The following is a 26,969-nucleotide window of genomic DNA, read 5'->3' on the forward strand; positions in this document are numbered from 1 at the left end:
CCACTGTCAGCGGAAGTTGAGCAGAGGTGCAGACCCCTTAAAGTTCAGCACCAGCTCGCTCATCAACCACCTTGCTGCGAAACATTTCCACCAGCATGAGGAGTTCCGGAGGCTGAAGGCATCTGGTGCTGGCAGTGGCACCACACCCATCACTGCACAGCCTTCAGCAGCAGCAGCAGCAACAGCAGCCACCCGCCCTCCTGCTCCTCCAGCAGCACCAGCAGGAGTGCGGAAACGCACTGCTCCTCCCCCCTCTGCAACTCCTGCCGCCGACACTGAGGCCTGTTCTGGCAGCCAGTCCTCAGTGGCCTCCTCTGCTGTGTCTGCTGATTCCCGTGCCAGCAAAAGGCCACGCCAGAGCCTTTTGAGCGAGTCCTTCCAGGGGGTGGTTAGGGCTCTGCCTCCCAGCAGCCGTCGCGTGCGGCAGCTGAACGGCTTGCTGGCACGGGCCATGTGCTCCCAACTCCTGCCGTACACACTCGTGCAGGAGGGGAGCGACATGCGTGCGCTGCTTGCTTGCGCAGCCCCAGACTGGCAGCTCCCCAGCAGACACTTCTTCGCCCGCAAGGCCATTCCTGCACTGCACCGCTTTGTGATGGCCAATGTGGAGCGAGGGCTGGAGCACGCGGTTGGTGAAAGGGTCCACGTCACCATGGACTCCTGGAGCAGCCGCTTCGGGACAGGCCGCTACCTGTCCTTCACTGTCCACTGGGTCAGCTTGGTGGAAGGGGGTGAGGATGGGAGAGCAGCAGCGGGCACAGCAGCAGCAGCAACACAGTGGGTGGTGCCACCCCGCAGGGTCGGGGGAACTGCAGCAGGTTCCTCCGATCCTCTGCCATCCTCCGGCACTCCTGGCCAACCCCCCCGCCTCAGCAGCAGCGTGAAGGCCCGCCACTGCCAAGCGCTGCTGCAGTTGGTCAGCCTTGGGAAGACCAAGCTGACGGCAACCCATGTGTTGGCCAAACTCCAGGAGCAGGAGAGGATTTGGCTGACCCCCAGCAGCAAGCGCCCCACAGACCTGCTGTCTCTCAGCCACGAGCTCTACAGGACTGTAGAGGCTCCGGCAGCAGTGACTAGAGAGGAGGTGCATGCAGCAGCATCCTCCTCCGGTCACAGCCAGCGCCTGACCCGCATGGTGGCTGACTACATGGGGTCCTACAGCGGGCTTGACAGCGATGCCCCTGTTGATCCCATGGAGTATTGGGTCAAGCGCCTGGAGATCTGGAGCGAGCTGGCGCAGTACGCCCTGGAAGTGCTGTCCTGCCCCCCTTCCAGCGTGCTGTCCGAGCGCTGCTTCAGTGCAGCTGGTGGCGTGGTCACCGAGAAACGCTCACGTCTGTCTCACAAGTCTGTGGACAGACTGACGTTTCTCAAGATGAACCAGGCGTGGGTGGAAGGCGAGTTCCTGGCCCCTGTTGTCGGCGAGAGGGGGACATGAACTGGCTGCCGGAACTTAGAACCATCGTTAATGTGCCTTACCACCCTTTACCACCTCCTGGCTCCTGCTCACTAAGCCAGCCTGGTTCACTTTGACTATTACGTCGCCTGCAGCCACACATTTTACAACTACAGTGGGCTGCTGTGTACTGCCCTTCTGCTGTCTGTCTGTGTTTCCCACTGCCAGGGTACACAGATTTACCTTCTGCTGCCACTCTGCCACCAGCTATTATGTCAAAAAATAGCTATATCTGTGTAATTGGTTGTAAAACCAAAACTACAAAACCATAAAAAAAAAAGGTTTAATTTTTCTGAGGTGCCCGGGTTGGAAATTGTGTTGTCCCAGTTGTGTATTGGACACGATGTGGGCTGCACGACCGCTGTCTGGGACCTCCTGTTGTGTTTATTTACAGCCCTGGTATCACCCGCTAGGTACCAGGGCTATTATGTCACGCTGCCTGCCTGCTGCCACACTCACACTACTCCTCCATTCCTCCTGCTGCTGCTGCTGTCTTTCTGTGTTTCCCACTGCCAGGGTACACAGAATTACATTCTGCTGCCACTCTGCCACCAGCTATTACGTCAAACAATAGCTGCTCACATTACTCCTCCATTCCTCCTGCTGCTGCTGCTGTCGGTCTGTGTTTCCCACTGCCAGGGTACACAGAATTACATTCTGCTGCCACTCTGCCACCAGCTATTACGTCAAAAAATAGCTATAGATCTGTGTAATTTGTTTTACAAACAAAACCAAAAAACCATAAAAAAAAAAAGGTTTAATTTTTCTGAGGTGCCCGGGTTGAAAACTGTGTTGTCCCAGTTGTGTATTGGACACGATGTGGGCTGCACGACCGCTGTCTGGGACCTCCTGTTGTGTTTATTTACACCCTGGTATCACCGCTAGGTACCAGGGCTATTATGTCACGCTGCCTGCCTGCTGCCACACTCACACTACTCCTCCATTCCTCCTGCTGCTGCTGCTGTCGGTCTGTGTTTCCCACTGCCAGGGTACACAGAATTACATTCTGCTGCCACTCTGCCACCAGCTATTACGTCAAACAATAGCTGCTCACATTACTCCTCCATTCCTCCTGCTGCTGCTGCTGTCGGTCTATGTTTCCCACTGCCAGGGTACACAGAATTACATTCTGCTGCCACTCTGCCACCAGCTATTACGTCAAAAAATAGCTATATCTGTGTAATTGGTTGTAAAACCAAAACTACAAAACCGTAAAAAAAAAAAAAGGTTTAATTTTTCTGAGGTGCCCGGGTTGAAAACTGTGTTGTCCCAGTTGTGTATTGGACACGATGTGGGCTGCACGACCGCTGTCTGGGACCTCCTGTTGTGTTTATTTACAGCCCTGGTATCACCCGCTAGGTACCAGGGCTATTATGTCACGCTGCCTGCCTGCTGCCACACTCACACTACTCCTCCATTCCTCCTGCTGCTGCTGCTGTCTGTCTGTGTTTCCCACTGCCAGGGTACACAGAATTACATTCTGCTGCCACTCTGCCACCAGCTATTACGTCAAACAATAGCTGCTCACATTACTCCTCCATTCCTCCTGCTGCTGCTGCTGTCGGTCTGTGTTTCCCACTGCCAGGGTACACAGAATTACATTCTGCTGCCACTCTGCCACCAGCTATTACGTCAAAAAATAGCTATAGATCTGTGTAATTTGTTTTACAAACAAAACCAAAAAACCATTAAAAAAAAAAAAAAGGTTTAATTTTTCAGAGGTGCCCGGGTTGAAAACTGTGTTGTCCCAGTTGTGTATTGGACACGATGTGGGCTGCACGACCGCTGTCTGGGACCTCCTGCCTGCTGTGTTTATTTACAGCCCTGGTATCACCGCTAGGTACCAGGGCTATTATGTCACGCTGCCTGCCTCATTGACTGCCTGCTGCCACACACTCATCCTCCTCCTCCTGCTGCTGAATTTACCTCCTGCTGTCTGTGTGTTTCCACTGCCAGGGAGCACATACAATGGCGCTTCCAACATGCGTACGCCACCAGCTATTTGTTACGCTCAAAAATAGCTGCATTTCTTTAAAAAAAAAATTGAAAAGAGAAAAGAGTGAAGAAGAAGAAGACGATCTAGAAAAAGAAGGAGAAGAAGAAGATAAAGAAGAAGGAGAAGAAGAAGAAGATGATGAAGAAGAAGAAGATGAAGAAGAAGAAGAAGAAGAAGATGAAGAAGATGAAGAAGATGAAGAAGAAGAAGAAGAAGAAGATGAAGAAGATGAAGAAGATGATGAAGAAGAAGAAGATGAAGAAGATGAAGAAGATCAAGAAGAAGAAGATGAAGATGGAGAAGATGAAGAAGAAGAAGAAGAAGAAGAAGAAGAAGAAGAAGAAGAAGAAGAAGATGAAGAAGAAGAAGAAGAAGATGAAGAAGATGAAGAAGATGAAGAAGAAGAAGATGAAGAAGAAGAAGATGAAGAAGATGAAGAAGAAGATGAAGAAGAAGAAGAAGATGAAGAAGAAGAAGAAGAAGATGAAGCAGAAGAAGATGAAGAAGAAGATGATGAAGAAGATGAAGAAGATGAAGAAGAAGAAGAAGATGAAGAAGAAGAAGAAGAAGAAGACAATATAGAAGAAGAAGAAGAAGATATAGAAGAAGATATAGAAGAAGATATAGAAGAAGATATAGAAGAAGAAGAAGAAGAAGATATAGAAGATAAAGAAGAAGAAGAAGAAGAAGTATATACAGTACTGAACAAAATTCTGGACACAACTTCTCTTTCCACCTTTTTTTTTTTAAAGGAACATCCCCACATAATCACTTGCTGTTGTTACTTGGAAAAAAAGATGTTTCTTGCATCATTCACCCTCAAAACAAGTGTTGGAAGCTATTTAAGGCCAATTCGAATAGTCAGCTCGAATAATGAGCTCGAATACCGACTCGAATAGTGAGCTCGAAGTCCGAGGTCGAATCGAATAGTAAAAATTATTCAACTCGAATATTCGACTGACCTCGAATAATTTACTATTCGAATTCGACCAAACTCGAATTTTAAAAAGGGGTATTTGAGCACCACTGATGGGTTCCCTGATGTTCCTTCATGTCAGGAATGCGAGATTAAGCAACAGGTAAGCGCATGGTTCCCATTCTTAACACGTCCACTGGAAACTGTTCCAAAAACGTATTGATAATTTGTACACACTTTTAGTTTCCCAGCAAAGGTAAATATGATGCTAAGTGATTTTTTACATTACACACTGAGGAAGTAACTTAGATGGTGACATCTCTGTACTAGCACTCCAAGCTTTCCCCACCTGCTGTACTTATAGAGATGGTCAATGATAGCTGATGATTTCCCATTCCCATGCAAATTTAATGCAGGCTGTTCATAGCTGGGAAATAGCCCATTCAAAATCAGCTGGAAGTGCATTTTACCGAAACGTATGGTAAGTAAGGCATAACTCCCATGGTAACTAACCTTCTTTATTATTGACACTTAGATTTATTATTTTTGCCTTATTGCAGGGGTCAGGAAACTTTTTGGCTGAGAGAGCCATAAATGCCACATATTTTAAAATGTCATTCTGTGAGAGCCATACAATAAATTTAAACAGGGACAGTACGCATGCGGAAGAACAAGGCTCACATTCCTGTTTCCATGGTGATGTGTATACAGTTGATCCACTGGGCAGCGGAAGTGTTAGACATGTCTTCAGCTAATCAGCTTCTCTTGGGTTTCAGCAACATTAGCAATTTCCCAGACAGGAGAAATACCGACTAACAGCTTGTACAACTAGCTAGCTGACTTGGGGGTTAATTCACTATGTAGGACAAGATCGCCACACTTTGGCCCAATAGGCTGCTTGTCAAGTGACCAGCAGCCTAATCAAAGTGCGGTGATCTCTTCCTACAAAGTCACTGGACCTGGCAGGGTCCAGAGTGGAACAATTGGAGCAGCTGTTAGTTTTTTTTTTTTTTTTTGGGGGGGGGGGGGGAGTGTGAGTAAGTTAGTTGTGCATGCTACAGCAGTAGCGTGCCTACTCTGAAAATTTTACTTGCACTGCCACACTAAGCTGTGCTGCTTGAGCAGTGTAGCTTAGTGAATCAACCCCATACTGATTTGTATGTGAGCCAGATGCAGCCATCAAAAGAGCCACATCTGGCTCCCGAGCCATAGGTTCCTTACCCCTGCCTTGCTGTGTACCGTAGCTGCAAAGTTCAACCTTTCTGAGCTTCACTTCACCTCAATCCAGAGATCCACAAGGGTAGAAACATTAGATTAATGTATCCCCTTCCCACACCTAGCATCATAGCTGTGGGTGTCCTTCAAAGCAAGGAAAGTGTCCAAGCCACTTTTACATGCAAGCATAGAATTTGTAATAACTACTTCCTGTGGTAAAATATTCCACATCTTCACCTACGACTGCTTTTTGTACTGAGTACTTTACATTTTAGTGAATGTAGTAGCTTAGTGTGCTCTATATCTCCTCTGTATATGGTTACTATTATCAGAGCTCCATCTCCCGGTTGGATATTTCTGTTTCTCAGTTCAGGACTTGGGTAGCGAGATCCCTGTACTCCTAATTTCCAGCTCTGCACACCTACTACACCCATTACTGGCAGGTAACTCCCCGCATTTGGATTTTTCATGTAATTTATATTGTAAGGAATTCTACAGAAGCAGGGGAGCCTAACTGCCAAGAGAAATAAAAACCTCTGTACCGGCTCAGCTTAACAGTGTCGAATATAGAGATGTCAATGAGACATGAGAGAATTTGAGTTGATGCAAACGCCTGGTAAAACAGCTGTACACATACTGCTATTGTACAGTATTTTCAAGCTGTATACATTTGCATAACATTCGCATAACATTTGCTTCAACACAGAACTGTTAGCATCTCATTGACCATGCCTACAAAAAATATATATTTGAGTGGATTCAAGAGACAGAGGATGTTTCATTCTTAAAGGGTACATTAAGTGAACCGTTGAATTTTTTACATACCTGGGGCTTCTTATAGCCCCTCACAGTCTATCTGGTCCCACGCTGCACACCGGATCTGCATTGTTCTGCCACTGTCAGCCCCAGTACCCAACTAAGTCAGTCTGGGACTATTACTATTTATATTTAGTGTTTATATAGCACTGACATCTTCAGCAGCGCTGTACAGAGTATATTGTCTTGTCATTTAACTGTCCCTCAGAGGGGCCCACAATCTAATCCTTACCATAGTCATATGTCTATGTATGTATGTATCGTGCAGTGTATGTATCATAGTCTAGGGCCAACTTTGGGGGAAGACAATGGACTTATCCATAGGTTTTTGGAAAACCTACCCCAGGTAAGTAAAAATCAAATTTTCAGTTCACTTGAATTACAGTGACCAGATTTTTCTTGGCTCAACCTGGGACAGAAGGGGGGTGCTAGCGCTGTGCCAAAAAATGGGCGTGTCCATGACATGGTGTGGGCGGAGCGAATTGTAATGTAACTGAGGCAGTGGGCCAGAACAAAACCAAACCAAAGGTAATTAGGCAATGTTCCCCAAACACATAAGAAAGCAGTGTTCCCACAATGATGTGGTGAAATGGGGGTTTTGTATCATGGATGTCAGTCCACCATGACATGACTATGTACTCTGTAAAATGCTGCAGAAGATGCAAGTGCTACATAAAAACATAATAATGATATGGTGGGACATTAGACTTTCACTATGGCCGGGATTAGATTGTGAGTTCCGCCAAGGACATGTCTACACTCTCTGCAAAGTGCTGCCTTAGATGCCAGTGCTATATAAATATAGAATAATATCGTAAAACAGACTATGACTATGGTGGGAATAGATTGTTAAACCTGCAGAAGCTGCTGATTAGTATACTATTTAATAACCATGAGTCCCCAAAATGCCAAGTGCTGCAACAATAACCCCAAAGTAACAAATGCAGTCTCTATGACCATCAAGTAATAACTGAAGCAACCGTTACCTCTGTCACATGAAATGCAGCAGAAAACGATTACTCCGACTCCACAAACGATAAATGAGGCAAACATTACCTCATGTGGCCACACACAGAGTCCCACAGCCTGGGACACCCGGCGGTCAAAAGTGGGACATAACCTGGGACACATTGCAGCGTGGGACAGGGGACCCTGAACCTGGGACGTGTCCCAGGTAAAATGGGACGTCTGGTCAGGGTACTTAAATAGACACTGAAGCGAAAAGAAAACATTATGATATAATGATTTATATGTTTAGTACAGCTAAGAAATAAAACATTAGGAGCAGAGACATAAGTCTAATATTGTTTCCAGTACAGGAAGAGTTAAGAAACTCCAGTTATCTATGCAAAAAAGCCATTGAGCTCCATGACTTTTAAAGTTGCAGAGAGTTCTGTCTTCCTAAGCTTGTTATCTCAACGGTCAGTCATTGTATTGTTTTTTTCTGCACAGGACAGGTCAATAGTTCACTAGGCTGCTCTGTAAAATCATTCAGAATGCTTAGTAGTGTGTAAATGGCAAATATTAGAGAATGATGCAATGTTATAAAAATCAATACATAACTGAAAATAAAAATGAGAATATTTTCAACACAACCAATTCATCATAATTTTTTTTTTCGCTTCATCGTCTCTTTAAGGTTCTCTTTAACGCTTTCGGGACCAGCTGCCTAACCCCCCTTAAGGACCAGATCATTTTACATGTGGTGGGTTGCATTTGGGGGGGGGGGGGTCAGGCAGCCGGATCCCCATTAAAGCATGGTGGGCATGGTGACCCCTGTGCAGCCCCTTGTTTCCTGAAATGCCAGCCGCTTTTATTCACCTCCCTGGCTCCAGCGATGAGCAGCTTTAGCCCTCTCCACTCTGGCTGGCATCCTCACTCGCACTGCTGTTAAGTTCCGGGGCGTGGCTTGATGACGTCATCAAGCCGGAACCCGACACTTATTTCAGAGCGAATGAGGATGCCGGCCAGAGCGGTGCGACGATCACCGGGGGAGCGTCAGAAAGGTGAGTGGATCCTCTTCTTCGCCTCCTACCGCCGCTACTGTAATAGTGATCACTACGATCCACTGGCGATCATAGTGATCACATGATCAATTTTGAGATGCATTAAAAGGGAAATAAAAACTCGAGATGCTAGCATAATATTGGCCCTGTTTAACTCTCTAGTAAGGCCACATCTGGAATATGGAATTCAGTTCTGGGCACCACATTAGAGAAAAGATATTGCAGTTTTAGAGCAGGTGCAGAGACCAGCAACAAAATTGATACGTGGGATGGAAAGTCTCACTTACCAAGAAAGGTTAGATAAACTGGGTTTATTTAGTCTAGAGAAAAGACGCCTTAGAGGGGATCTAATTAACATGTATAAATACATCAGAAGGCAATATAAAAGCTTCGCGGATGAGCTCTTTGTCCCTAGGCCTTCTCAAAGGACTAGAGGACATGATCTGCGCATGGAGGAAAAATGTTTTAGCCATTTATTTAGGAAAGGGTTCTTTACAGTAAGAGTGATTAAGATGTGGAATGCATTGCCACAGGAAGTAGTTATGGCAAACTCTATACCTGCATTTAAAGGGGGCTTAGATGCTTTCCTTGCGTTGAAAAACATCCATGGCTACAATTACTAGGAATGCCCAATGATGTTGATCCAGGGATTTTATTTGATTGCCATCTGGAGTCGGGAAGGAATTTTTTTCCCTTTTGGGGCTAATTGGACCATGCCTTGTAAGCAAGGCCGGATTTGTACTTTTTGCTTGTAAGGATTTTTCGCCCTTCTCTGGATCAACAGCGATATGTGAGGGAGCAGGCTGGTGTTGTAATTTGTTCTCTGGTTGAACTCGATGGACATATGTCTTTTTTCAACCCAAATAACTATGTCTAAAGCTGGCCATACACTATTCAATTATAAGACATTTTTTATTCAGTCAAAATCATTACAGATATTACAACTGATATTAGGATCGATTCTTTTATAGCCAACTAAAAATCAACATTGCAGATCTATCTTGTAATCAAATTTTAGGCCTTGATATTGATCGTATACCTATATCAGCTTAAAGGGAACCAGAGACAAAGCAAATGAAAAAAATAGGAAAAGCTTTTATACATACCTGGGGCTTCCTCCAGCCCCATAAGCCAGGATCGCTGCCACGCCGCCGTCCTCCGCTTCCTCTATCGCTAGTACCGGGTCCCGTCACTTCCGGCGGACGCGACCAATTTTCCGCATGCACAGGAGCTCCCTCCATATCCTTACGCATGCGCCTGCGTAGTATGAAGGCGCATGCGTAAGGGTATGGAGGGAGTCCCCTATGCATGCGGAAAGGTGGCCGCATCCGCCGGCAGTGACGCACTACGCTTGCGTCGACTGGCCGAAAGTATGGGACCCGGTACCGGTGTATAGAAGGAAGCGGAGGACGGCGGCGTGGGAGCAATCCAGGCTTATGGGGTTGGAGGAAGCCCCAGGTATGTATAAAAAATGTTTCCCAATGTCTCTGGTTCTCTTTAAGAAAGAAAAGTGTCTGTTTTGCTCACAGCAACCAGTCACATTTTGTAATACAGGTCAGCCACTGCTTTATCTGAGGAATCTCGCTGTGTGTTCTGAATAATGCATTTTCTGTTTCCTCCACTGATCTTCTGGACCAGCCTGATTATTGCTGTCAGACCTCTGCATGCAATGAAGACTGTCTGTGTACTCACGGAGGATCCTCTCCATTCCTTCGCATCTCCGAACCTCACTGACATACCGCCGCTGGAAGTTGTTCACCGTCATATTAAGCTGCAAAGACCAGCAAAAGGATTAACAAATAACAATAAAAGCCAATTCAATAATTATCTACAAATTGTAAGCTTGAGAGCACATTATTCTATTCATATTTTTTCTCTTGTAATTTCTATGTTTTGTCATTTTCTGCATTTTCACCCATTTGGTGACTAATTCATACAATGCCTGTATTAGGAGAGGAGTACAAACAATCTCTGTATTAGGAGAGGGTTACAGACAATGTCAATGTACAATGTCTGTATAATGAGAGGAGTACAATGTCTGTATTGTGCTGGGTACCCACGGTACTATTTTCCGACCCGATCGTTTTTTCTGCTCGATTCTGCGCTTGATTCTATTATCTTTGCTCGTTTTTCTTATCTTTTTCCATTCACTTCTATGAGAAATCAAGCCCAGAATCGATCGGGAGTAATATCGGACATGAGGGATTTTATCAATCAGATCCATCTACGCACGGAAAATCGTACCGTGCGTACCCAGCATTTCTTAGTGCTTGATTGGGTAGAGGGTGGTATTCATATATGTGTGTGTGTCCGTGTGTGTGTGTGTGTGTGTCCGTGTGTGTGTGTCCGTGTGTGTGTGTCCGTGTGTGTGTGTGTCCGTGTGTGTGTCCATGTGTGTGTGTGTCTCCGTGTGTGTGTGTGTGTCTCTGTGTGTGTGTGTGTGTGTCCGTGTGGGGGGGGGACCTAGAGCCGGTGACATGTCTACCCTGCTAATGCTGCTTCCTGGGGCCCCATGCAGAGTATTTGCGCAACAAAGTACTTTTGCATTCCAGGCACACTATTTCCTCTTTGCTGCCATTATCTCCCAGTGCCTGTAGTGAACTGGCGGCATGTACACACGACACACCACCGGGTCACTACAGGCACCAGGAGATGACAGAAGCACAGACGTAGGAGCGTGCTGGCTGGAGAGTTAAGCGTGAGGACACTCTGCATGGGTGCCCTGGAGAGCAGCATTAGCAGGGGGGACACCTGGGGAGGTCGTCATACAGCCACCGTAGCGTCCGATTTATTAATTCTTAATTGTTTTTATGCTTAAGATGTCGATCACAGAGTAATCTATCTTTTGAGCACATTGGGAGAAAGTATGCCACTGCCAGTGTATGGCAGGCTTTAGGTATAACTCAGACACTACAGAAGGTAAAAGATCACTGTGACAGACAGAAAACTGGCATTTTAAAAACAGGAAATAAAAAGGGCAACCCCCATATTCCATTCTGTAGCTTTTTTACAATCATTACTTACATCTCGGAACTGGACCAGTCCCAGTTCCCCTAATTCTGCGATGCAGCAGTATCCTGCTTCCACCTGCAGGATCAGCTGGGTCAGGCACATTTCCTCACTGCGGAATATAGAGCCCATCCTGATCGCCCCCTGCTGGACACACCCTCAGTCAAACTGGACCACACACCGCTCCTGTTCAGAACACAGAAAAGAACACAGATCAGAGTCTGACAACTCAAGCATGGTTCCATAGCAATGACAAGTACTATATTTGCTATAAACCTCAAATATTTGGCAATTTTTTAAAAAAAATGTAATATAAATATCACAACATATTGCTACAACAAATAGACTGAACAATCCGGTGCGCACAAACGCACGCACACACACACGTTGAGCTCAGGGGTTGATTTTAGGGGGTGGGGACAGCAGTGAAGTTAGACACTGATTTTAGGGTATAAAGCAGATTTTAGGGTGCTGGGTCAGCAGCAGAGTGATGTGTTGATGTTGGGGTATATGGGGTCTCCAGTGAAGTCAATCATTGATGTTGAGGAATGGGGTTAGCAGTGTCCTCAGGCAATGATGTTGAGTGATGTGGGTCTTCTGTGAGCTCAGGCACTGATGTCAGAGAATGGAGCTGAAGGATGAGTTCTTAATACAAGAGGATGCTAAAATAGTGCATGCCCTAATCAAATCCTGCCTGGATTACTGTAACATCCTACTCTGTGGTCTACCAAAAATCCGTCTGGCGCCTCTCCAATCCCTGCAGAGCTATACAGAGTGTGTAATCCAACTCTCCTTCTGCCCCCTTTTGCCAATCCCTCCATTAGCTGCTAATTACCCAGAGTATACCCAGTTCAAACTCCCTACCTAGTCCTCTCTTACAAAGCTCTCCATAAGTTATCCCTTCCGCACATGAAACCCTTCTATCTTCCATTTTGGTGAACTCACTCTCACAACCAAGACTTATCATGCGTTTTTCCCCTCCTTTGGAACTCTCTTCCACATCTTGCCCATCATGTTTCAAGTCTTGAAACCTTCAAATGCACTCTTAAAATGCACCTCTTTAGGCAAGCATATAATATGTCATATTAACCCTTGAGCCACATCATGCATATATGCAGTTCAGGTACTGATGTTGGTAATGAGTAATGAGTCCAGGTATTGATGTTGGGCAGAGGCAGCCTTTGGGGGGGGGTGAAAGTGGAGCAATCGCCCCAGGCGCAGCGCTGCGAGTACGTATTGCCCGCCGGTTGCTCACAAAAAAGCCCCACTCAGACTGAGGCTCTTCCTGTCAGCTCAGGTGCTGACCCAGCAGTGCATCCTTCATCACATGCCGGCAGTCAGGAACTATGCTCATGGTATCATGCTTGACATCAAGCACATGCGCAAAGTGCTCCCGGCCGTGGACGCGAGATGAAGGATGCGCTCCATGGTGTTAGCGCCGACCTGAGCCAACCAGAAGCTCAGCCTGAAGGGTGCTTTTAGCCTAATATGCAGTGGAGGTACCGTACAAGCAGATGCACATTTGGTGGACTACAAGGTTAAAGAGACACTAAAGCGAAAAAAAAATTATGATATAAAGAATTAGTTGTGTAGTACGGATAATTACTAGAACATTAGTAGCAAAGAAAATATTCTGATATTTTTATTTTCAGTTATGTAGTGTTTTTTTTATAACATTGCATCATTCTCTAATATTTGCAGTTTACACACTACTCAGAATTCTAAATGATTTTACAGAACAGGCTAGTGCACTTTTGAACTGTCCTCTGCAGAGAAAAAGAAAACACAGTGACTGACAGTTGAGATAACAAGCTTCAGAAGACAGAGATCTCTGGGACTTTGAAAGCCATAGAGATCAGTGTCTCTTTTGCATAGATAACAACTGGAGTTTCTTAACTCTGCCTGTACTGTGTAACGATCGGTGTCAGCGCGCAGAGAGAATCTGATTATTGGTGATCTGCAGTATCCCCAAGAATGCAGATATATACCTGATTATGGATGATCTGCAGAATCACCAATAATACAGATATAGTACTAACCTCTGGACACCTGTATGTAATCGTGAGTGTTTGGTGTAACAGTAAGACTTTGAGTAATGCACCTGCAGAGCAGGTGATATTAGGCAGTATGAGCAATACTGCTCTTAGAGAGTACAGAAACCTCCCAGCAGCCTGAGACTCTCCAAGGGGTGGAGTCAGGCTGAGGCTAGGAAGGACCAGAGAGAGAGTGACACCTGAAGGTGGATGTCACCGACAGATCTGGAGACCATCTCTTACGGGGAGAGATAGCTCTCGATGTCGGGCAAGCCAGGTCGGCAACACACGGACAGACAAAGTACAAAGACAGAAAGCTGATTCGGTATCCAGGACAGGCAGGGGTTGGCAACGGAGTATCAGATATGCGTGGCACCGAATCAGAGAGCAGAGGAGTAGTCAGGACGCAATAGGTCATAACAAATACCAAACAATGCCTAGTCTTGGGTGTGAAGTCCGTGGTCTCGACACCCTGGAACTAGTCTGATGTATAACAGAATGACAACACAAGTTCCCTAGTCTTGGGTGTGAGGTCCGTGGTCTCTACACCCTGGAACTAGTCTGAAGTATAACAGAATGATAACACAAGTTCCCTAGTCTTGGGTGTGAGGTCCGTGGTCTCTACACCCTGGAACTAGTCTGAAGTATAACAGAATAACACAAGTTCCCTAGTCTTGGGTGTGAGGTCCGTGGTCTCTACACCCTGGAACTAGTCTGAAGTACAACAGAATGATAACACAAGTAATCTGGCTCAGTGTGAATTCCCAGGTCCTCCTGGTTCAAACACACTGTTGGATCTGACTAAGGTCTGAGTGCTTTCACGTAGTGACCGCAACGGCAGACAACCAGCAACTGACAAGCAGGCTGTATATATAGTTGCAGGACTCTGCCGCCCCGCCCGAGCCACTCAGCCAATCAGGAGTCCAGCAGGAATCAGCTGATCATCCTGATCAGCTGACACATCTCCTGCTGGCATAAAGGTCCTGACTTCTGGCGCGCGCGTGAGTAACTCTCCATCCAGGTGCACTAGAGATCCCAGCCGACCCAGACATGCGTTGCTGCGCGGAAACCGCCACGCTGGACACGGAATCAGCCGCCCTGCCGCCAGTACACGCGGCGGCTTCTCCGCATTTTCTCACATACTGGAAACAATATTAGACTCATGTCTTTGCTCCTCCTAATGTTCTATTTCTTAGCTTTACTACACATACAAACTTCAGTTTCCCTTTAAGTACTGTATACCTTAGGTCTGCATAGCCAGACTGGGCACAATGCTGGAGCAGTATCCAGGGCTCCTTAAAAATTGCAGCGGTCACTGAATAGAGGCAGCAGCTCACTTCCTGTGAGTGGCTCCAATGCTTCCACGGGCACGACTTACAGCATGTGCCTTGCTGTACCAGCCTGAAGAAAGCAGCCGACCATGGGTTTCACACTGACATATGACACATGCACTGCCCACTTTTTTACTACATCCAGAGTGAGCGTCACGTAGGGACCAAAAACATGTTTACTATAACAGAAGTTTTATTATATAAGAGTTTATTATAACAAGATTATACTGTAGTACTATTAACCACCCTGGCGTTCTATTTATTTCGCCAGGGTGGCTGCGCAGCGTTTTTTTTAAATGTTTTTTGTTTTAAATCATGTAGCTAGCCTAGCGCTAGCTACATGATTGGGGGAATCATGTAGCTAGCGCTAGGCTAGCTGCATGATTTAAAAAAATGCTCCCTCCCTCCCACCCTTCCGATCGACGTCGGCGATCAAGCCCGTCCGAAAATCTCATTCTGAACGGGATTTCCTTCAGGACTTCCCCCGTCGCCATGGCGACGATCGTGATGACGTCATTGGGAGTCCCGAACCACCCCTCAGCGCTGCCAGTGCCTGGCACTGATTGGCCAGGCTGCGCACGGGGTCTGCAGGGGGGGGGCCCTCTTTCGCGTCAGGTAGCGGCGCATCGGCGGCGAATGTTAGAAACACACAGCAAGCAAAGTGTTGGATTTGCCAAAATGTGGAGGCATTAAATCTGTCACTAATGAAGAAACATCAGTGGCTGTCCTAGCTTCATTCAGCAAGAGCCCACAGCGCAGCACCCGGCGCATGTCACTAGAGAATGGCATTAGTCAAACATCCCTTCCGCGGATATTAGCTACTCACAAATGGCACCCTTACAAACTCCAGCTACTGCAGCATCTCAACGAGGATGACCCAGACCGGCACACTGAATTTGCAGAATGGGCAAAACAAAAATTGGAACAGGACCCTCAGTTTACGCAGAAGATTTTGTTCAGTGATGAGGCAAACTTTTATGTGAATGTTGAAGTTAACAAACAAAACCACCGCTATTGGTCCGACACTAACCCACATTGGATAGAGCCCTCCAAGTCTGTTGGAACAAAAAAATTGATGGTTATTGTGTGGTATATGGGGTACAAAGATAGTGGGGCAATTCTTCATCATGGAATCCTCAAGACCACTGGATATGCGAAATTGCTACATGATGATGTGTTTCCCTCTTTATGCACTGAAGCTGGCATGTTCCCTGAGTTTTTCCTGCAAGATTGTGCACCACCACATTATGGGTGTCTGGTCCGAGCATTCCTAGATGAACAGTTTCCTGGAAACACAAAGTGGATGGGGTGTGTGAGCACCCTGGAGCAAAAGATACAAGACAGAAAACAGGAGCCCAATGGTGCAGTATGTCAAAGTAACACAATATGTGGAAAGAAAAGGTCTACTCACAAAGGTGGGTTGCTAGGGGCAATCGACCACTGGCAGCAGGTGGAGACAATGAACCCGACTCCACTCAGGGTGGTCCGTCAGGACCTCGGCTGGTCGCTCTCGATAAAAAAAAGGAACTAGGCTCGTGTAAAAACACTGTGACTATTGCTTATACTCCTTCAACGGGGGACGTTGAGGGGTAGATTTAGCACATATAGGGGATAAATAGGTGCCCTGGATGTATAAAATACGTTAAAAACAACTAAAAAGAAACAAGTGAGGTTGCTTACCTTAGAGACGAAATTCTTAGACAAATAATTTTTAATAACAAAGCACAGGCAACGCATTTCACGGGTCTGAGCCCGCTTCCTCAGGCCAATGTGCCGACAGTCTCTAGACCGCTAACTCAGGGAGCCTCCAGTCTCATGGACAGTGGATTGGTCGTCGTGGGCCATTGAAATGGCCCCCAAGGTCTCCCAATCTGACCCCCTTAGACTTTTATCTTTGGGGTCATCTGAAGGCAATTGTCTATGCTGTGAAGATACGAGATGTGCAGCACCTGAAACTACGGATACTGGAAGCCTGTGCTAGCATTACTCCTGCGGTGTTGCTATCAGTGTGTGAAGAGTGGGAGAAGAGGGTTGCATTGACAATCCAACACAATGGGCAGTACATTGAACACATTTTATGATTGGTCAGAAACTTGTAAATAACTCATGAAAGAATAAAGCTACGTAAAACCAAGCACACCATTGTTTTTCTTGTGAAATTCCCAATAAGTTTGATGTGTCACATGACCCTCTTCCAGGGGTGCCGCCACCATACAAGCAAGTCAAGCCCCCGCTTGGGGCCTCTGCTGCTGGTGGCTGGCGTGCGGGCACCAGGCGGAGCAGTGGGGGGAGAGTAGTTTCAACTTACCTTCCTCGATCCTGACAGCTTCTATCTACTTCCTGTCCCTATGGTAACAGCACCCCCTGTGATGACGTACCGCATGTCATCACAGGGGGAGCTCTTACCGATACGAGGTGCGCCGGGAGAGGCTGAGGATAGAAGCTGAGTGCAGGATGAAGGCAGGTAAGTGGAAACTTCTCTCTCCCCGCCGCTGCGCACACCCTCCTGGCTATAGGGGGGGGGGGGGGGCATCTACGTATCTAACCTATACTGGGGGACATATACCTATCTAACCTATACTGGGGGACATATACCTATCTAACCTATACTGGGGGACATATACCTATCTAACTTATACTGGGGGACATATACCTATCTAACCTATGCTGGGGGACATATACCTATCTAACCTATATGGGGGCACCAACCTATCTAACCTATATGGGGGCACCTACCCATCTAACCTATACTGGAGGCAACTATATGGGCTACCTATACTGGGGGGGGGGGGGGACACCTATAGCTGGCTACCTATACTGCGGGCACCTATACCATTCTCCACGTTGGGGGCGCATTTTACGCCCTCGCCCTGGGTGCAATTTAGCCTAGAAACTGCTAGTATTTGGCTCCACCTACATTATGTTTTGACCACGCCCATTTTTCACCTTGCTTTCCCTCCTCTCATATACTAATGTGCCACAAACAGGAAGTTAATATCACCAACCATTTCCATTGTATTAAGGTGTATCCATATAAATGGCCCACCCTGTATATCTGTGTCAAGTGACGTTTGAGATAATCTCTGCCAAATCAAGGGGTACTTGGCAGGCCACAGGCATTCAAATTGGGTACATACCATAATAATGTTGGGAAACACTGATGTATAGGATCCGTTCATACATGCTTATTTACAATGATACTGCTGTCTCCGCTGCATCAAGTGGAATGCAGGGTTATATGCTGTGCACGATAATTACACACACTAAACAAAAGTCATAATAGCAACGCTATGCGTGTGTCATGTCTGATGCAACAGACACAGTGGAGAGACTCTGAACAAGAGGTTGGTGTCGTGGGTGGTGATAGCGCATCATTGTCACCATGCACAGCACAAATCTGCTATAGTTTGGACTAAGCCTATGTTTTTTCCTAGGGATCCATTTAAAAAAAATAATTATGATACTAATCTCCATTTTTTTTTTAAATAAAAACACATGAAAGTTTAATTTGCATAAAACCAAACTACAGAGCCCACATGCAAGTTTAGAAATAAACAACTACTCCTGAGACCAAACACTACTTTTTTATAGGGTGTTCTAGTTTCTAACACATTCACATACAGGTGTGTGGTTAGGAGCTGTGTGTGGCCACGTCTCCTCCTCATGACATAGCTGTGACTCCCACGGATGATATTGCAGCAACGTGCACAACCAGCAAATGATGTGATATAAGGGGTCTGTGCTGTAAGCAGCGGTCATGTGTCCTCCACAACCACCCCCTGTGACTGGGAAAATTTCTCACACACTCAGCAGAAACATGCTTCCCTTTTTGTATGTCAGAGTAGGGAAATGATCTGTAAAGCGTTAGTGCATGTATTTAAATAAGGTCCTAGTCATTAATACAATAAAAGTTGTTACTCTGGTAGTAAACAAGCTGCAGTGTGTAAACTGTTCCCTGCTGCTTCTGAAGTGTTCATTATCTTTTGTTTTACAAACTATTTCTCTACATTGCCAATAAAGTGAGGTTTAATTAATCACATGTCAACACGAAAGTTAACAATTGTTTCGGGGCCACAAGGGGTCCCCTTCATCAGAACAGTGCAGACAAACAATGTGATACAAAATTTGCACCAAGTATATACACCTAGTAATCAAGCAGTACCACCCCCAATCATGAAATACAACCCTCCCTCATCTCTATGTAAACATTGCATTTCTATTCCCCAGATCAAAACTCAACATTCCAATAAGTACATGTATGCAATAATCATGACATAAGACCCTGAGTTTACACAAAATATGCATCGATATATAGGCAAGATTACTGTAAATATCTCAATACATGTAACATCGTCACCTGTCAATAATCCACGATTTCAAATCCATTGGCTCCGAAAACCGCGCCAAACCGCCGTCTCCCGTTGTTCCAGCCGTTTCCACGACCGGGTCTGCCTCCATAGATGGTTGCCACCGCAACCTGTTACCCAGAGCGCTCTGCGCTGTGTTCAAACCAATCCGCATTGAGCGGCCCGGAGAACCACACGCCCCTGAGTGCGTCACAAGTGACGCGCACCGCTCATGCGCGCAACGTCCAGCGTCCACATTGCTATGGAGACGTTGCTGTCCGGATTCCGATCACAACTTGGTGTGAAATGACGCGCACCGCTCATGCGCATGACGTACCGCGTCCGCGTCGCCATGGGGACGTTGCTGCACGGGTTACAATAGCAACCCCCCTAGGGTGAGTCCATTTGGACCTACAGGTAATTAGTACTTTTTGCATATGTGGTGGGCCATATTTTGATGTGACCCATATATGTTCTAAATATGTCCAGCCTTGCTGTGGGGAAAACAGCAATTCATTGCTGCTCCCCACGGATGTGTCACTCAGGGGTATTCTCTGATGCTTTTAGCGGCGGAGGAGTCCCCAGTGCGCAGTGGCTATACGGAGCTGACGACTGCGGGTCTCTAAGTGCACGGGTTGCTATTGTAACCCGTGCAGCAACGTCCCCATGGCGACGCGGACGCGGTACGTCATGCGCATGAGCGGTGCGCGTCATTTCACACCAAGTTGTGATCGGAATCCGGACAGCAACGTCTCCATAGCAATGTGGACGCTGGACGTTGCGCGCATGAGCGGTGCGCGTCACTTGTGACGCACTCAGGGGCGTGTGGTTCTCCCGGCCGCTCAATGCGGATTGGTTTGAACACAGCGCAGAGCGCTCTGGGTAACAGGTTGCGGTGGCAACCATCTATGGAGGCAGACCCGGTCGTGGAAACGGCTGGAACAACGGGAGACGGCGGTTTGGCGCGGTTTTCGGAGCCAATGGATTTGAAATCGTGGATTATTGACAGGTGACGATGTTACATGTATTGAGATATTTACAGTAATCTTGCCTATATATCGATGCATATTTTGTGTAAACTCAGGGTCTTATGTCATGATTATTGCATACATGTACTTATTGGAATGTTGAGTTTTGATCTGGGGAATAGAAATGCAATGTTTACATAGAGATGAGGGAGGGTTGTATTTCATGATTGGGGGTGGTACTGCTTGATTACTAGGTGTATATACTTGGTGCAAATTTTGTATCACATTGTTTGTCTGCACTGTTCTGATGAAGGGGACCCCTTGTGGCCCCGAAACAATTGTTAACTTTCGTGTTGACATGTGATTAATTAAACCTCACTGACTTGAGAAGCTGGTGTGCTGACCAACCTTTTTACCGTTGAGATATTGCTCTGGATGTTGCTTAGCATCCTTGGTCATGCACCCTTAACCATTTTTGGGACAATAGTGCCTCTCTGCATCCTGTTTACCTATTATACATTGCCAATAATTCCCAAACTCATTAGCACTTCACTAACCAATAACAAGAAGATAAGAAAATTGATGACTAATCTTTACTCTGTACTAATTGTAGAATGTACACATTAACAGCAAGCAGGCAGTGGATGGTCCCCCCTTCTAGCTTCCTGTTTGTAAAGGCGCGTACACACACCATACTGTAGCTAATGACAGGTCCGTCCGACCCTCCCACTGGGCGGGCGTTCTGCCGACAGTAGGACGTGTGTACACGCTGTCGGCAGACTGATAAGGCTGTTTCTGACAGATCCGCTTAGCTGAGTGGGAGGGTCTGACGGACCCGTTGTTAGCTATAGTATGGCGTGTGTACACGCCTTAAGTCGCCTTATTACCTTAAGGTGCGTACACACACACACAACTGTAACGAACGAGGGGTCTGTCAGACCCTCCTGCTGGGTGGGCATTCTGCCGACAGTAGAGCGTGTGTACAGTCTGTCGGCAGACTGATAAGGCTGTTTTTGAATGATCCGCTCAACGGATCGTTCAGAAACAGCCTTATCAGTCTGCCGACAGACTGTACACACGCTCCACTGTCGACTGAACGCCCGCCCAGCGGGAGGGTCTGGCGGACCCGTGGTTTGTTACAGTAGTGCGTGTGTACGCACCTTTAGGCGCCTTTTACACTAGCAGGCATGCCCAGATTTACAGCACAGGAGCCTATAGGCACAGATACCTTGGCATACTAGACTTCATCCTTCATTAACCTACAAATCACTGCCGAACTGCACCACAAGTGTGCTGGCAGGCCCAGCTGTCACTCCTCCCTTATTTCCTTTGCCCAATCAAAGGCAACTACAAGTGATCCTTAGTATAAGGTAGCCAGAGGTCAGAAGCGTAGCTATGGGCGGGCAAGGGGGGGCACATGTCCCTGGGTGCCGCACTGTGAGGGGCGCAGATCATGGCCACCGCGCCCCCAAGTGAGTGAGTGGCAGCTTGCAGGCTGCCCTAAGTGCCCCTGCTTCTCTCCCTCCCTTTGCAGAGAAGCGCAGAAGTGTTAATAGCAGCAGAACAAGGGGGGCACATCTGGCTAACTATAGGGGGTACATCTGGCTATCTAAACAGGGGAAGGGAGGCACATCTGGCTATCTAAACAGCATTTGTGCTTTTGGTTCCATCCACGACCACACCTACATTCTGATGCGTGGCCATGCCCGATTTGTCCGGAGGGGGCGCAAAAACTGTCTTTGTCCCTGGGAGCTGAAAAGCCTAGCTACGCCTCTGCCAGAGGTGTATACATGTAGTAAAGGTGCCTGGAAAAATGGCGCCAGATATTGACAATAGTAGAATATCAGTAAAGTTATCGATATTCTAGTGTTATCACCAATATTTCACTCTGACCTAACCTAACACTACTGTCACACAGAACTCTACCGATGCCTGACCCTTAGCCCTCTCTCTACCAATACCTAATTCTGAAGCCTCCCTCTACTGTTGCCTAACCATCAACCCCCATGGTGTCTAACCCTTATCCCCCTGGTGGTAACTAACCCTTAACTCCCCCCCCATTGGTGGTACCTAACCCTTAACCCACCACCTAACTCTTAAACTCCCTCCCTGCCATAAAGCCGCAACTAGCGATAATGAACATAAACGACAAAACGCAGTGCATCACGGCGCGCATGTGTGAAGGATGGGAATCTCAGTGACCTACTTCCTGCCCAGCAGGGAGTACGTCACTGAGTAGGGTGTGGCGCTATGCATATGAACCTGTTGGTGCACTCTGACGCAGGGTGATATGTTTGTCATTTTTGGTGTTGCAGTGGGATGCGGCAGGAGCATCACATCCCCACCGCAAGGCAAAAAAAAAATAGGTGAAAAACCAGCCTTAAAGAGGAACTCCACTGAAAATAATGTAATAAAAAAAAGTGCTTCATTTTTACCATAATTATGTATAGATGATTTAGTCAGTGTTTGCTCATTGTAAAATCTTTCCTCTCCCAGATTCACATTCTGACATGTATTACATGGTGACATTGTTACTGTGGGCATTTTATGTAGCTGTTTCTAGCTGTTCTGGCTGTTAGACAGCTCTAAACAGCCATTTCCTGTCTGTGAACATTGTTACATTGTGGCAGTTTGCCAGAAGTACCGCGGTATTCAGAGCCTCTAGTGGGAGGGGTTTCAGCACAAAATCAGTCACACAGCGCCCCCTGATGGTCTGTTTGTGAAAATCATTCTATTTCTCATGTAAAAGGGGGTATCAGCTACTGATTGGGATAAAGTTCAATTCTTGGTTGGAGTTTCTCTTTAAAAAAAACAAACACTTTCCCAGATGTTCTTTGCACAAACATGCAGCCAGTGCAGTCAGTCCAGAGGCAAATCATTGTGGTTAGTGACTCAGTGTAGTTCTCAGTGCTCAGTTGCATTGCACAATAATTCTGCATGGCATCTCATTGCCCATACAATTCTATGGAACTGTTCACAGTACGGAGTTGTAAACGGATAATTTTATTCTTACTCGCTGCATGCAAGTTTTGTATTAAAGTCTATGTCCAGTCTCCACTGCAGTTCACACACATTTTAACATGGGTGTTATGCAACTGACCACTGTGAATCCAGTCTTAGGCCCTGTTCACAGTGGTCAGTTGCATTGCAGACAATTCACTGCTCATACACTTCTATGGGGCTGTTCACAGTACTGTGTTGCAATGGAATGCTTTATTCTCACTCACTGCATGCAGGCTTTGCATTAAAGTCTATGTCCAGTCTCCACTGCAGTTCACATTCATTGTAATGCATTATAATGTATGCGCTATGCAACTGACCACTGTAAACCTATATTGGAGGCAGGGCATCAGCAGAAAAGTCAGGCAACTAGCATTATTTATTAGAGAATGAAGATGGCAGCCTCCGTATTTCTCTTGCTTTAGGTTCTCTTTAAAGCGTCATGAAACCCAGCATTTCTTCTTTGCTCTAAAAGATTATTTACAACATATAATATACTACCACATTTCTTTTTATCAGAACAGCATTCAAATAGTTAAACACAGGACTTCCTTTTTCAATAGAAAGCTCTCTGCAAAGAGAGTCGCATCCAAACTGGTGATAACAAAACCTCAAACTTTCATGTCCTACATTGAATTGAAATACTGACTTTTTTTCTTCTCTCACCCAATGCACTGTATACCTCGTTCTGGTTCTCTAGATGATTGAAAATATAGTATGCGTACAATGTTACCTTGTTTACTTATGCATTTGTTACTACAACCCCATGTTTGTTACCTTAATATGAAACATTTTCAATAAAAACTTTGAAAACAAACTGGTGATAACATTCTCATTCTCATGAATGATGCCGGTCACAAAACTGCAAGAAACAGCCAGTAGCAGATATAAATGCCACAGTAGTACTATGCACTGTATTAAACAATTCACATCAGTCTTTGCCCCAATACTAATGAAATGTATGTTATTATCATTTTAGTAAAGTTCTGATTTTGAGGGAAAGAGTTTCCTGGAACCTCCAGTTTTCTGTCCATGAATCTTCCTGTAGCAACAGGTTCTGTTTAGCCTTAAAATGCTCGATGACAGAAAACGATTGCCTGTCTTTCTATCAGCTAACATAACTGGATGAAACTGCAGGATGTGTAAAGGACATTATTTCACAGGTCTCTGAAAGTAATTCTCTTTATAGACAGAACATAGCAGGTATGTTTGGTTTGTCAGATCTTCAATAAATAATACATAGCAAAAGTGTTAAATCTAATAAATACCAATAATAGGTGAAATCTGAGGAGTTACCTGGGGTCTCCTATGATTCTCCACAGGAATCTGAGTTCTGCTCTTTAGCACTGAGCACTTCTATTGTAATAATGTCCTGTGAGCAACAGGTTACCTGTGAAGTTTGGTGTTGGGAGGCTCCAGCCTTGTAGTGCCTCCCCCCCTCCTGTACACACTCCCCCTCCAGGAATGGTCCTCAGAGCTAAGTTAGGCAGCATCAGTCCGGTTCTCTCCTCCGCTGTGTATAGTGTCAGCACAGCCAGTTGTGAGTAATAACAGAGAGGTTATGTGCTTACCTGTCCGTCCTCTAACATCAGCTTCTAATTTCATAGCAGAGATGCAGCCTGTCTCTGACAACCAGTGGCGTAGCTAAGGAGCTGTGGGCCCCGATGCAAGTTTTACAATCGGGCCCCCCAAGCTCTCTAAACATAACAATTGATACTCAAACCTGCCAATTGCAACTACAATGTCAGAGGTGCAAGAAGGGGATGGGGAACAGTTTGTCAATGATTACCACTATTCAAAGTATCTATAGAAGTGATTATTATGAGCACAGGATCAATAGAGAGCTAATACTCAGGGCCCTGATGCGGTCGAAACCTCTGCAACCCCTATTGCTACGCCCCTGCTGACAACCAGTCCAAAGTTTCTCCAGAAGTAAAACAGATCCAGCTTTTCATATTTATCACTGGAAACGTTTCTTCATTTATGCATAAAAACGAACTAAAATAAAATTATTAGCTATTATTGATGAATATACCAGCAGTAGTGGTGCTTGTCACGACCTCGTGATCACAAATGCCGATCACAAATGCACTCGTGATTACTAGTCGGTATTTGTGATTAAAAAGCTGCCGATTTTAGCGGTTATTAGCAAAGCCCCCTTACAAGCTAGAAACACCAAATTTGCTAGATATGTTAAGAAGAACAGTGGGAACAAGAGGAAAAAAATGTTTCAAAAAGACCTTATAGTTTTTGAGAAAATCGATTTTAAAGTTTCAAAGAAAAAAGGATACATTAACTGTCATTTACAAAATTTAAATGTATACTTTTTTCCTTTGAAACTTTAAAATCGATTTTCTCAAAAACTATAAGGTCTTTTTGAAAAACATTTTTCCTCTTGTTCCCACTGTTCTTAACATATCTGGCAAATTTGGTGTTTCTAGCATGTAAGGGGGCTTTGCTATTAACCGTTAAAGTCAAATTGTGATCACGGCTATCACTTTTAATCATTGTTAAAAGCAGCGTCGAATTCGGAATTGGGCATCAAGACTGGATCACGATCACGCCGAAACCGGATTTTGATACTGCCGTGATCGGATTTACTCGAATCCGTGATTGGGGGTATCTGAGCACCACTGACTAGTAGTACCCAATTTCTCCAAAATTACTAATTAAACAAAACACCAAAGACAGGCTGGCATTACAGTGTGCCACAGCTAACTTATTTTTTTTACTAGTGATGGCCAATGATATACAAATAATTCCAGTTTGCATGCAGATTTCATGGCGACGATCGGACATGACGTCATCAACGTCATGCGCAGCCGCAGTTCCAACCCTCCCCATAGTGAAGCCGGGTGCTGATTTGGAGGCTGCACTATCGCGGAATCCCTGGGGGGTATGTATACCGGAGGCGATTGGAGGGGACCGGAGGGACTTGGGCACCATAGTTAGCAAGCAAAGTGCTAGCTTAACAGTATGTAAAACATTTTATTTAAAAAAATCCTCCCGGGCCGATGTGATCCCCTGCGGTGGCTAGCTCGACACTGTGTCGGGCTTACCGCCAGGGAGGTTAAAGATTAAATAACTTGAGATCGTTTTAGGTTGCGTTTACAGTGGTGTGTTGTGGTGGGGCATCTCAACGCAGAAAGTCACACTGCAATAAGACCCCTTTCACATGAACAGTTGATAGGCAGTGAAAAGACTGTCAAACTGTCACGACTGTTTGCTGCTGCCTGGCAACTGCTTGCTGCTGCATGGTAACTGCTCACTGAGAGTGCAGTTCAGCTGCCCATGTGAAAGGGCCCTAAGTCTGCAACATTTGCAGTGCATGCAGTGCACTGGGATCCAATACACTACATTACCACATAAAGCACACACTAACAGAGGCAGTGAAGCATACTGTATACTGAAGCATTGACTGTATGCTTCACTGTCGCATGACGTGCGGTGTGACTTCTTTGTAATCATTAATTTTGCACAAAATTTGCTTGCACAAATTGCACATTTAACCTGGGTTCAGCACAGAGGGGGGTTCTAACTCAGAACCTACCAATGTGATATATTGTTATTGGGAATATACAATCATGGAAGGATGCGTTATGCTCTATGTCAGGTACAATTCATTAGGAAAAACTGATCATTTATGAATGAATATTGATAGCATCACCAGCTAGCGTTTTCTTTTCAAATGCAGTACAAAGCCATGGGAATGTTGACCATGCACCACTGTCACCTGATGACCGCCATGCATTGGATCAATGCTTGATCCAGCTGATCCTTACTTGATATGTCCTTATTTTTGTTATTATTGCAGGTGGGCAGATGCAGCATTTTAACAGTCTTTCCTACTGCTTTATGCTGCATGGAGTGGCTGCAG

The 26,969-nt window shown here is 45.8% G+C and overlaps 1 protein-coding gene across 2 annotated transcripts in view; it reads right to left on the reverse strand.

Annotated features, from left to right (window-relative positions):
• The window catches only part of ATP6V0A4 (ATPase H+ transporting V0 subunit a4), a 79,555-nt gene extending 55,088 nt beyond the window's left edge, over positions 1-24,467 (reverse strand). For both annotated transcript variants that reach the window (XM_068277339.1, XM_068277340.1), the window contains exons 1-3: positions 24,389-24,467; positions 11,430-11,600; positions 10,098-10,176 (exon numbers count right to left, since the gene is read on the reverse strand). In XM_068277339.1, the coding sequence (XP_068133440.1) occupies positions 10,098-10,176; positions 11,430-11,546 (196 nt within the window). In that variant the 5' untranslated portion in view covers positions 11,547-11,600; positions 24,389-24,467. The remainder of the gene's footprint in view (positions 1-10,097; positions 10,177-11,429; positions 11,601-24,388) is intronic.
• Positions 24,468-26,969: the final 2,502 nt, after the last annotated feature.

The sequence above is a fragment of the Hyperolius riggenbachi genome, chromosome 3 (assembly GCF_040937935.1).
Source record: "Hyperolius riggenbachi isolate aHypRig1 chromosome 3, aHypRig1.pri, whole genome shotgun sequence".
Taxonomy (NCBI): domain Eukaryota; kingdom Metazoa; phylum Chordata; class Amphibia; order Anura; family Hyperoliidae; genus Hyperolius; species Hyperolius riggenbachi.